The sequence below is a fragment of the Onychomys torridus genome, chromosome 1 (genome assembly GCF_903995425.1).
Source record: "Onychomys torridus chromosome 1, mOncTor1.1, whole genome shotgun sequence".
NCBI classification, from domain to species: Eukaryota; Metazoa; Chordata; class Mammalia; order Rodentia; family Cricetidae; genus Onychomys; species Onychomys torridus.
Window position 1 is genome coordinate 66,367,449 of NC_050443.1, and position 13,203 is coordinate 66,380,651.

Below are 13,203 nucleotides of genomic sequence, written 5' to 3' on the forward strand. Positions count from 1 at the left end.
GTATCTCTGATTTCCTTCTCAGCCTTGTATTTTATAGGAGGGCTACTGATTTTTTTTGAGTTGATCTTATATCCTGCTATGTTGCTGAAGGTTTTTATTAGCTATATCAGTTCCTTGGTTGAATATTTTGGGGTCACTCAAGTATACTACCATGTGATCTGGAAATACGGAAAGGTTGACTTCTTCCTTTCCAATTTGTATCCCCTTAATCTCCTTATTTTGTCCTATAGCTTTGTCTATAACTTCAAGTACTATATTGAATAATTATGGGGAGAGGGGACAGCATTGCCTTGTTCCTGAATTTTGTGGTATTGCTTCGAGTTTCTCTCCACTTAATTTGATGTTGGCTGTTGGCTTGCTGTAGATTGCCTTTATTATGATTAGGTATGTTTCCTGTATTCCTGATTGCACTAAGACATCTATCACTAAGGGGTGTTGGATTTTGTCAAATGCCTTCTCTGCATCTAGTGAGATGATCATGTGGTTTTTTTCTTTGAGTTTGTTTATATGGTGTATTACATAGACGGACTTTCATATGTTAAACCTCCCTTGCATCCCTGGGATGAAGGTGGATAATTGTTTTGATGTGTTTTTGGAGTCTGTTTGCCAGTAATTTATTGACTATTTTTGCATCAATGTTCATGAGGGAGATCAGTCTGCAGTTCTCTTTCTTTGTTTCATCTTTGTTTGGTTTAGGAATCAGGGTAATTGTAGCCTCAGAGAAGGAGTTTGGTCATATACCTTCTGCATCTATTGTGTGCAACAATTTAAAGAGTATTGGTATTAAGTCTTCTTTGAAGATCTGGTAGAATTCTTCACTGAAACCATCTTGTCCTGGGCTATTTTGTTTCTGAGACTTTTAATGACTAATTCTATTTCCTTAGAGGTTATTGGAGGATTTAAATGGTTTATCTGGTCTTGATTTAATTTAGGTATGTTGTACCTATCCAGAAAATTTCTTTCAGATTTTCCAGTTTTGTTGAGTAGAGGTTTTTGAAGTATGACCTGATGATTCTCTGGATTTCCTCATTGTCTTTTGTTATGTCCCCCTTTTCATTTCTGATTTTGTTAATTTGGATGCTCTCTCTCTGTCTTTTGGTTAGTTTGGATAAGGGCTTGTCTATCTTGTTGATCATCTCAAAGAACCAACTCTTTGTTTCATTAATCCTTTTTATTGTTCTCTTTATTTCTATTTTATTGATTTCAGCTCTCAATTTGATAATTTCCTGGCATCTGTTCATCCTGGGAGACTTTGCTTCTTCCTGTTCAAGGGCTTTCAGGTGTGCTGTCAAGTCACTAGTGTGAGATATTTCCAGCTTCTTTATGTGGGCATTTAGTGCTATGAATTTCGCTCTTAGCACTGCTTTCATAGTGTCCCATAAGTTTGGGTATGTGGTGTATTCATTTTCATTGATCTCAAGGAAGTCTTTAATTTCTTTCTTTATTTCTTCCTTAACCCTTTGGTGATTCAGTTGAGCATTATTCAGTTTCCTTAAGATTGTAGGGTTTCTGTAGTTTTTTCTGTTAAATTATCTTTAAACCATGGTGGTCTGATAGAACACAGGAGGTTATTCCAATTGTTTTGTATCTGTTGAGATTAGCTTTTTGGCCATGTATGTGGTCGATTTTAGAGAAGGTTCCATGGGGTGCTGAGAAGAAGGTATATTCTTTTTTGTTTGGGTGGAATGTTCTGTAGATATCAATTAAGTCCATTTGAGCCATAAGATCAGTTAAGACAATGATGACTCTGTTAAGTTTCAATTTGGCCGATTTGTCCAGGGGTGAAAGTGGGGTGTTGAAGACTCCCACTATTTATGTGAGGGGTGTTATATGAGATTTAAGCTTTAGTAATGTTTCTTTTAAATATGTGGGTGCCATTGTGTTAGGGACATAAATGTTCAGAATTCAGACTTCATCTTAGTGATTCTCTCCTGAGTTGAGTATGTAATGTCCTTCATCATCTCTTTTGATTGTTTTTAGGTTGAAGTCTATTTTGCTGATTGTTAGGATGGCTACAAAAGCTTAGTTCTTAAGACCATTTGATTGGAAAGGCTTTTCCCAGCCTTTTATTCTTAGGAGGTGTCTATCTTTGAATTTGAGATGTGTTTCTTGTATGCAGCAGAAAGATGGGTCCTGTTTTTGTATCCATTCTGTTAGTCTGTGTCTTTATATAGGTGAATTAAGTCCATTGATATTAAGTGATATTAATGACCAGTGATTGTTCATTCATTTTTATTTTTTGGTGGTAGTGTGTGTGTACTTCTCTTCTTTGGGGTTTACTGCTGTGGTATTATCTATTGCCTGTGTTTTCTTGGGTGTATCTGCTTTCCTTAGGTTGGAATTTTTCTTCTAGTGCTTTCTGTAGGGCTGGGTTTGTGGATAAATATTGTTTAAATGTTGTTTTGTCTTGGAAGGTCTTCTTCACTCCATCTTTGATGATTGAAAATATTGCTGGGTATATTAGTCTAGGCTGGTATCCATGGTCTCTTAGTGTCTGCATTATATCTGTCCAGGTGCTTATGGCTTTCAAAGTCTCCATTGAGATATAGGGTGTTATTCTGATGGGTTTGTCTTTATAAGTTACTTGGCCTTTTTCCTTTGCTGCCCTTAATATTCTTTCTTTATTCTGTACATTTAGTTGTTTAATTATTAAGTGGTAAGGGGACTTTTTTGGGGGGTATAGTCTGTTTGGTGTTCTATAGGCTTCTTGTATCTTCATAGGCATTTCCTTCTTTAAGTTGGGAAAGTTTTCTTCTGTGATCTGGTTAAATATGTTTTCTGTGCCTTTGAGTTGGTATTCTTCTCCTTCCTCTATCCCTATTATTCATAGGTTTGTTCTTTTATGGTGTCTCAAATTTTTGGACATTTTTAGTCATGACTTTGTTGGTTTTTGTGTATTCTTTGACTAATGAATCTATTTCTTCTACCATATCTTCAACACCAGAGATCCCCTCTTCCATCTCTTGCATTCTGTTTGTAATACTTGCCTCTGAATTTCCTGTTTGTTTACTCAGATTTTCTATTTCCAACATTCCTTCTGCTAATGTCTTCATTTTTACTATTTCCCTCTTCAGGTCTTGGACTGTCTCCTTTGCTTTTTCAAGATTTTCTTTCAAGGACTTATTGTTTTCTTATGCTTTAATTGTTCTTTCCTCTAGTTTTTCATAAAGTTCTTCCCATTTTTTGTTTGTTTGTTCCTCTACTTTATTTTTGATTTCTTCTATATAAGGCTCTAGCCACTTCATGAAGTTACTTATAAGGTTGTTTTCTTCTTTTTCTTACATTCTGTCATGTTCAGGTCTAGCTGTTGGAGAAGTGCTAGGTTCTAGTGATGCTCTATTGCTCTTTAATTTGTTGTATGTACTTCTGCCTTGGCATCTGCCCATCTCCTCTTGGGTTCGTTCTTGGGCTTATCAGTGTACTTGGTCCAGAGAGAGTTAACAGATTTAGGGAACCTCTCTCTGGTCCAGATGGAAGCTCTGGGTCAGATGGGAGCACTGGTCCAGTTGAGAGTGCTGGCTGGATAGGAGCTGTGTGTCTGGACTCAGAGTCTCAGGAAGTCCCTGGGGTCTCCTTATTTTGTCCAGATGGGAGCTCCTCTTTTCCAGATGGGAGTTCCTCTTGTCTCTGGTCCAGATATGAGTTCCAGGGCAGGATGGAAGCTGGGGCCTGTCTCTGATTCTCAGGAAGTGGGTGGGGTCTCCTGCAGATGGGTGTGGGTGCAGGGTGTGGAGACTTGCAGGGTCTGCCTGCAGTCTTGGAAAAGGGGAGCCTTCATGCATGGACCAACAATTGGCCAGTAACTCGGGCCAAGTTGGTCAGATCCTTCCTGGGATGGCCTGTGTACAGAGGAGGGACCCAGGGGCAGTTTCCTCTCTGGCTATAACCCCAGGCACTCACCTCTGGTCCAGATTGGAGTTCCAGGCAGACAGAAAAAGAAGATTTCTTTATACTTCTTCCCCCTCTTAAATAGTGTATGTGCCAAAGGATCATACCTAAAGTTATGTATATCATTTTCCTTTTATTTTTCATGTAGTTATGCATTTCACTGGAAGCATTTATATTATTTAGGCTAATTCACATTAATTTTAAAGTACATTTTGTTCTAAACCTTTGATGCCACATTTTTCACAAGTTAGTAAAATATGTTTCGTCAAAGTAAAAGATATATAAAACTTTCATGAACAAGAAATGCTTAAATTTATGTCTTGGTCTAGGTCCCTGGAGCAGTTGAGGGGTCCATGTTGGTATCTGAGGAGGGGGCCATGTTGGTATCTGAGGAGGAGGCCATGTTGGTATATGAGGAGGGTCCATGTTGGTATCTGAGGACCATGCTGTCATAGGAGATGTGCCAATCTTGGTGACCTGAGCAGCCATCTGGGGCAAGGGTGACATCCTCATCTGTGATGTTGCCAAGACCATGTCTGGGTCCATAGCCCCATGAGCCAGGATCTGTGTTAATGTCCCTGGCCCTTGTTGCCACTAAGTGCCATGTGGATGCACAGCACCTGGGCCATAACCTGTAACCATATTGGTATCTGAGAGCTCTCCTGCTACTAGATGAGTCAGTTATTGCTGTGTGTATGTATATGTGTATATATTTCTGTGCATGTGTGTGTGTTCGTGTGTATAAACAACAATAATTTTTAAACAGAGTAAATTAATTTGGGATAAATGCATGGAGAACATGGAATGAGTTTGAGGGAGAAGAAAGTGTACTGGAAATGATATAAATACATGTGTATCAAATTTTAGAAAATTAAAATAAATGTGAAAGATAAATCTGAAAAAAAGAATTCTTTGTCATGAAGTGTTGTTTGCTCTGATGGTGTCAAAGTTTTTAGTTTTAATATTGAGGACTATGCAGTTTAATAATTTATGGAAAGACACAATGGTGAGTAATCAAAGGTTTATTTAAGAAGTGAAGATATGTCAGGAATGAACAAATGATCGAGTCAGTGACAGTACAAGAGAGACTCATATTTTCAAAGGCAAGTTTGCTTCTGTGTGTTAGCAGACGTGATTTAAGGGATATCTTCAGTGTAATGAGGTTTAGTTGTCTCGCATTTTAGCTATAAATCAGGTTCTTAGTTTGCACTGAAGTTGAGGTAGCTAAAGAAATGTTCAAATAGTGATTGAAATCCTGAGTTGGCACAGTCGGCCCAACTTTTCCATAATAGAATGTCCTTAACATAATTGAAAGTGAGAATAATAGTATAGAAAATTGAGAGAAACTGGACTTTTTAGATCCAAAGCTCATTTTGATAAAACAGGGGCTCCAGAAGATAATATATACTAAAGAGCAGTCTTTACCACCCAGTTTGCACTGACAATAGAGCCCTTGTTACCTTCTTCACCAGGCTTACGTCTGCTTTCGGTTTACTATGTGTCTTAGACATTGTTCTATTGCTGTAAATAGTTAGCATGATCACTGCAAATCTTACACAGGAAAACGTTTAGTGGGGGCTTGCTTACAGTTTCAGAGGTTTAGTTCACATTATCATGGCAGGAAGAATGGTGGCATGCATGCAGACTTGGTGCTGGAGAAGTACCTGGGAGCTCTACATCCAGATGCTCAGGAAACAGAGAAAGACACTTAGCCTGGCTTAGGATTTTGAAACCTTAAAGCCCATCCTCATTAACACACTTCATCTAACAAAGCCATACCTCCTAATCTCTTTCAAACAGCTAAGCATTTAACGATATGACCCTATGGTGGGCACTCTCATTAAAATGCTGCATTCCATTCCCCAACCCCATGGGCTTTTCGCAATATCTTAATTCAAAAATTATTTTCAGGCCAATGTCAGTTCAAACTTATCATCCTTCACATTCTCAACACCACTTAAAATTCCAAAATTCAAAGTTCCTGAGACTCCGTCATTCTGCTCATTGTTATCTCCCTTCAAATCAAAATGTAGATCACATGCTTGCCACATACAATGGCACAGAATGTACATTACCATACAGAAGGATGGGGATGAAACATAGTGAGGAAATACTGGACCAAAGCAAAACAGAAAAGCAGCAGAGAAAATTCTAAATTCCCTATCTCCATATCTGATATCAAGGGACTTCTCAGCTTTCCAAGACCTTTCAGCTTTTTTTTTTTTCTTCTGAAACACACTTCCCTTTCTGGAGTAGTTCCATACCCAATGTCTACTCTTCTTGTCAGGTATCCCACAACTGTGGTATTTCCAACATCTTGAAGTCTCCACCACAATCTACGTTTAACTTTCATTGCTTCTTGCAATGACCTCTCTGAGCCTGTAGGTAGACACACCACTGACATTTCCCTGGCCTAAGAGCTCCACTGAGATTCCACACTTCCCTTATACTCTTTACTCTAAATCCAGAACATGTGGCCAAAGCTGTCAAGTTCTTCTGGTTGCTGGGCCTAAAATGTGGCCCCATTGCTCAAATATATTTTCATCACCTTAAAAGTTTTTTATAGTTTCCTCAGTAATTTTCTTTAATAATTTTCACAAGTTGGAAACTTAGCCGGGTGGCTTCTTTCCCTGAAGTCACCATTCCTTTCATTCCACTTAGCTTCAGCTTCTTCTATAAATTTTTATTTCCCCGAGGAATGGACTTAGCTCCATTATATTTCCTGGTGCTGCTTTTCACCTCAAACCTTACTTGTGCTGATATTTTAATTGTGCAGAAATGTGACTTAATGTCTATGTTAATAAATAACATTTGCCTGGACATCAGAGTTTATAGCGAGCCATAAGCAATGTCAGGCAGTGGTAGCATACACCCTTAATCCGATCACATCGCAGGCAGAGTCTCTGTATGGTCAAGGACACAGCCAAGTGTAGTGACCTGAACCTTTAATATCAGTACCAACAATAGAGACCTGGAGATCTGTATAGACAGGCAGTGATGAGGATGTCACTCAAGGGGTGCAGGAGGAGGAATGAGAGGGGACATGTATTTGGTATGTAAAATGAATATAAATTTCTTAACCAAAAAAATAAGAAATCGCATTGATGTGCAATCAACCAAAATCTTGCACAGACAGTAGTTGGAGCTGAGTCAAGTATAGTAGAGCCATTCCTTATGCCTTTTTGCTTGTCATCAAGTGTCACAAAGAGATTTTAGGAAACTATACATTGCTGATGAGTTTGGTTATTGACAGTGGTTTTGAAGATCCCAGAATGCACCCTAGAATGATGAGTCCCATTGTATTTAGTTTGAATAAAGAGGATTAAGTGATTTGTCTTTAGTATGTGTGAGGCTAAAGTGGGGTAGGATAATAGGGGAGGTGGACATCACTTCCATTTATGACTCAGACTGTTGACAATGTCAGAGTGACTATGAAACACAATAAATATAATTGAAAGAGACAACACATTCAAAATAGTATATTCTTCTAAAAATGAAAACTAAATTATATGTAAAAGAGGTAATTTTCTGATAAAGCATAGAAGATCCAGAGAAATTTCATACATGATTAAAAGAAAAAAACTTTTTTATTTAGGACACCAATAAATAAACCAAAGGAAATCTTTCATAGAAAATCAATTTCTTCTGTAATTATATTCAGTTCCATTCATTCAACTAGACAGTGAAGGGAACAACTACTTGCACATAGTTATAGGTAATACTCTTCAGGCCTGCAGACTGGCTGACAGATATGCATGAATTGTTGTTGTGTTAACTGTTCCTCAGAAGAAAAAAAAAAAAAAACACTTACTCTAACCAGATAGAAAACCAAAGAAACAGCAAAGTAATTTCACAATAGTCCAACTTGTTGAACCAATGAGTTTATTGGGATTACTTATTTACAGGAGCATGGAGGAGTCAAATGCAGATATAGCACAAAAAGCTCCCATTCACCACAGCTGTACTTCCACAGCTGTAGTTTCACATGTAGTGTGCATGCAGTTTTACAGATCAGAGAATATTGTTCAGGCACCCAGAATACTCAGAATATCTCTTCACCCTAGAAATTATTTAACATTTCTGTAATTTTGGGAGAGGTACTTTTCTTTGTCTTTTTTAATTATCAAGACAGTGGTACTCAACATTCTTAATGCCACATCACTTTACTACAGTTACTGATGTGGTAAGCCATGAAATTATTTTGTTGTTATTTCATAAGTGTAATTTTGCTGCTTTTATTAATATTAATGTAAATGTATGATAAGCAGGATATGTGATATGCAATCCCTGTGAAAGTGTCATTGGACACCCGCTCCCCAAATGGTTATTGATCCCTAGGTTGAGGAACACTGCTATATTCCTTGTAGGGTTATTGAATTCCTCTGGTTCATCAGCCTGCCATACCGCAACTGTAAGTAATGTTTCTATTTCTAAGAAACTGCAGAAAAAAAGGCACAAAATTTCTATAGCTGGCCCAGTGTCCTTCTGATAACACTCTCAACCAAAAGGTTATTATTTATCTCTTATAGCTTGGCTCAAATAATCTTTCTGCATATTTGCTTTTGCTTTAAGCATTGGACACTGCTTGAAGAATTTATTATTGCTTTGAGGATAGAGCTGAATCTCCAGAATGTTCTGCTTCTAATATGTTGGCCTTCCTACTGTTTTTCTCACTACTAGAATGAATGTCTTAGAAACTGTATGTGAATTTACCATTCTTAGTGGTGATATTGTGTTCCCCAAAATATTGTTTACTCTAATAAACTTATCTGGGGTCAGAGAACAGAACAGCCACTAGACAGAAATGGAGGCCAGAAAATGGTGGCACTCATACCTCTAATCCTAGCCTTCTGCAGGCAGAGAACCATTTAGATTTCTGTGAATTTAAAGTGACATTGGAAACAGCCAGGCATGGTGACTCACACCTTTACTCCCAGGAAGTGAGCCTTTAATCCCAAGAAGTGATGGCAGAAAGCAGAAAAGTATATAAAGTGTGAGGACCAGGAACTAGAAGTTTTTAGCTGGTTTTAGCTTTTAGGCTTGTGAGCAACAGATCAGCTGAGAGGCACCCAGTCTGAGGAAAAAATATTAGCCCAGGAATTGGCAAGATGAGGTGGCTGTGGCCTGTTCTGCCTCTCTGATCCTACAGCATTCACCCCAATACCTGGCTCCAGGTTTGTTTTTATTAAGAAGACTATTTAAGATTCATACTACACCTGGCACCCAACATTTGTAGTACGAATTCACGAGAAAGCCCTTAGCTGTAGCCTTTTGGGCCCCAGCTCAGACCCAAGCCACCCTCAGCCAGTTGTGGTCAAGCACCCTGGTAGGATTTGCTGAATAAAGGAGAGAGGGGTGTAGCTAGAGAGCTTCCCTCCAGGTGCCGCCAAGCTCCTGTGGTCCCAAAACCCATGTATAAAATAATCTCACAGATGCTTATATTATTTAAACTGCTTGGACATTAGCTCAGGCCTACCATTATCTAGCTCTTACTCTTATATGCAGTCCATTTCTATTAATCTATACTTTGCCACGTGGCTTGTAGCTTACCAGTACATTATATCTTGCTTGTCATGGCAGAGATGGAGGCAGCAGGTCTCTCTGCCTCAGCCTTACTTCCCAGAATTTTATTCTCTACTTGTCCTACCTATACTTTCCACCTGGCTACTGGCCAATCAGTATTTTATTTATACAGAGTAATACCCACAGCAGAGAGGCAGGAAGATCCTGAGTTTGAGGCCAGCCTGGGAGGCTTGCTGAGGAGAAGCTGCAGCCAGAGCCAAGCCAAGCCCATAACTGTGGTGGGACCATGGAGGCAGTGGCTGCTGCTCTGAGTTGCTGGCTTCTTCTTATCGTGTTGGTGACTGCAGTGATGTTACTACCTGGGATGAATTGTTTACTGCTGCTTGTTCAGAGAACAATTGCCAGAACCATCATGTTACAAGACAGCATCAGCAAAGGTCAGTTTGGAAAAGTTTGGCAAGACAAATGTGCAGAGAAATTGGTCTGAAGATTTTCTCTTCTAGGGAAGAAAGTTCATGGTTCTGAGAGACAGACATTTATCAGACTGTGTTTGCTCCAAACCACAGAGCAGACATACACACACACACACACACACACACACACACACACACACACACACACACACACAATCTCTAGGGAACCATGACCAAGCGTAACAGCAACTTTGAAATTTGAAAACTACAAAAGGATAAATTGTACCACAAAGATGATTCCACATCAACTATGGTAAAGCCATTAAGCTGAATAACACCGTGGAAAGATCGGCTTTGGACTACAAACTACTCAGGACAATTTCGAGATGGCTAGCTGAGATGATGCAGATTCACAGACAACTTAAACATGGAATTGTGACAGGCCTGGCACTTTCCGAATATGCAGAGACTGGACAAATGATACAGGACTTGACAATTAACCCCAAAGTTTTCTCTTCATGATTCCATAAAGATGGCTTCACCCCAGAAAGCAGGAAGTAATTTTAAGAAAACAGCACCCACATTCCCAAGAGTTGGGATGTGAGGTTTTTGGTTGTTTAATGAGGTTTGGATATTGTCATTTTTATGACAGTTGGTTACAAGTTGTTATTTGTTAATTGTCAGGAAAAAGGCTGAACAAGGAGATTAGATGCTGAGTTTTTGTTGAAAAAAGAAAAAAGAGAATATAGATATAAGGTAGATCATTGAATCTACTCTGAGGGAAAAAAAAGATAAAGAAATAATAGGATAAATGGGTAGATCATTGAATCTACTCTAAAAAGAAAAAGGGGAAGATATAAAAATGACAAAAGGTAGACTACTGAATCTATTATGAAAAGAAAAAAAGAGAGAATATGGATAGGATCAGAAAAAAAGGGAGAGTATTGAATCCACCTTTTAAAAGGAACTAATTGTGTTAAATAGGATAAGTAATGAAAGTTTTTTGTCTGAGCTTATCAAATGTTACTGGACTGTATATTGTTATTATATATAAAGGAGTTTATGTCTGAATCTGACAAGTGTTAATGGACTAGATATTATTAATATAATTCTTGACTGTATATATTGTATATACTTATTGGATAGGGTTTCTTGTATTAGTTATAAGCTTTTTAAAGTTTAGACAAAAAAGAAGAAATGTGGTATTATTGTGTTCCCCAAAATATTGTGTACCCTAATAAACTCATCTGGGTTCAGAGAACAGAACAGTCACTAGACAGATATAGAGGCCAGAAAATGGTGGCACTGACACCTTTAATCCTAGCCTTCTGGTGGCAGAGAACCATCTGGATTTCTGTGAGTTTGAAGCTACATTGGAAACAGCCTGGCATGGTGACTCACACATTTAATCCCAGGAAGTGAGCCTTTAATCCCAGGAAGTGATTGCAGAAAGCAAAAATGTATATAAAGTGTCAAGACCAGAAACTAGAAGTGTTTAGGTGGTTAAACTTTTAGGCTTTTGAGCAACAGTTCAGCTGAGAAGCATCCTGTCTGAGGAGAATAGATCAGCTGAGGAACTGATGAGATGAGGTGGCTATGGCATGTTCTGCCTCTCTGATCTTCCAGCATTCACCCCAATACCTGGCTCCAGGTTTGTTTTTATTCAGAAGACTATTTAATATTCATACTACATTATAGCTCATATGCCTTCTCCATTTGGTTATTTATTTTTATACTTTTGCAAATGAAAATAATAAGGAGTTATCAAATGACCAAATATGGAATCTAATAATAAAGATGACCAATCCTTTTAGAAAATTATAGTGATCAAATGAGAACAACTTCGCCACAGAAGAAAATATACTTGTACTGTGACTTTATATGTTAGTCTCATATAATCTAATTTTCTGAACTTAGAAAACAATCAGCCTTAATCTGAGTGTCTATTTACTTGGGGAAAAATATGAATATCTCCCCTTATCTTTCTAAGTCAAAAATGACAAAATTTGCTTTTAACTCTTGAGGCACTATATCACTGACAGATACTTTAAAGTGTTAATGAAGTGAAAACCTTTGGCAGAGATTTTGCTGCCACCTCCTCAGAGCACACTTGACATCAGTGTTCTTCAGGCTGTAGATCACAGGATTAAGTACTGGAGGTAGCACAGTGTAAAGCACAGAAATAAAGCTGTCTGTGATTGATGGTACATGGGAGGGTAGCTTCACATAGACGAAGCAGGCAGTAGCAATGAAAACAGTGAAAACAGTGAGGTGGGGGATGCATGTGGAAAATGCTTTGGACTGACCTTTAGTAGTAGCAATCTTAAGCACAGTGGAGAAAATGTAAAAGTAAGAGATCACCACACAGATAAAGCAAGATATGCCCACACATACACCAATTCCAAGACTTGAGTAAATGACCACAAGTGTTTTGGAGCATGAAATCCTTAGCAATGAAGGGATATCACAAAAAATTTGTGGGATCATGTTGGAACCACAGAAGGGCATAGAAAATGTGCCAGCTGTATATATGGCTCCAAAGAGTGCCCCAGTCGCCCAGGAAACACTCACCATAAGAACACAGGTACCCTCATTCATAATGACATCATAGTGCAGAGGATTGCAAATGGCAACATAGCGGTCATAGGACATGGCAGTCAGGACAAATACTTCTCCTGCTGCAAATGAAGTCATTAAAAATACCTGGAAGACACAACCAAGAATGGAAATGGAATTGTTGTGAGTTAGACTATTGACAAAGAAATTTGGTATTGGAACAGACACAAAAAAGGTATCCAGCAAAGACAAATTCTTCAGGAAGAAGTACATGGGTGTTTGAAGCTGCAGGTCAATGGTGATAAGAATGATGATGATGAGATTACTTATTACAGCTGCCACGTACATCACTAGGAAGAGCACTCCACATAAAGTCTGTAGCTCCTGGATGTCAGAGAACCCCATGAGGATGAATCCAGTTATTGCAGTGACATTGGTCATACTGGATTCCTTTAAGGCTCTTCAAGAGTAAAGAAACAATGAATAAAAATTAACATCACACAAATGATAATACTGACATACAGAAATGCTCAGTGGAAAGGGGTCAAGATACCACACTTAAGGTACAATACATTTTAAAAACCCGATTATTTCTTTCTTCTTTCCTCTCATAATCTTACCTTCTCTCTCTCCCTACTCTATATTCTCTCTGAGTCTGTCTTTACATCCTTCTCCATTCCCTTGCTCACTTCTCTTTGACTTCCTTTCTCTCTCTCTCTCTCTCTCTCTCTCTCTCTCTCTCACTCTCTCTCATTCTCCTTTGATTATCCTTATGGCTCTCCATATGCTAATCACGATCTACAGTTGAGCTATAGAACCTTAA

The 13,203-nt window shown here is 38.5% G+C and overlaps 1 protein-coding gene across 1 annotated transcript; it reads right to left on the reverse strand.

Annotated features, from left to right (window-relative positions):
• Positions 1 to 11,879: 11,879 nt before the first annotated feature.
• Positions 11,880 to 12,821, reverse strand: LOC118584776 (olfactory receptor 14A2-like). Its single transcript, XM_036189095.1, has one exon. The coding sequence runs from the start codon at positions 12,819 to 12,821 to the stop codon at positions 11,880 to 11,882; it is 942 nt and encodes a 313-aa protein (XP_036044988.1).
• Positions 12,822 to 13,203: the final 382 nt, after the last annotated feature.

Coding starts and splice junctions, on each gene's coding strand:
- LOC118584776 (XM_036189095.1), bottom strand. CDS start 12,821: ATGACCAATGTCACTGCAATAACTGGATTCATCCTCATGGGGTTCTCT.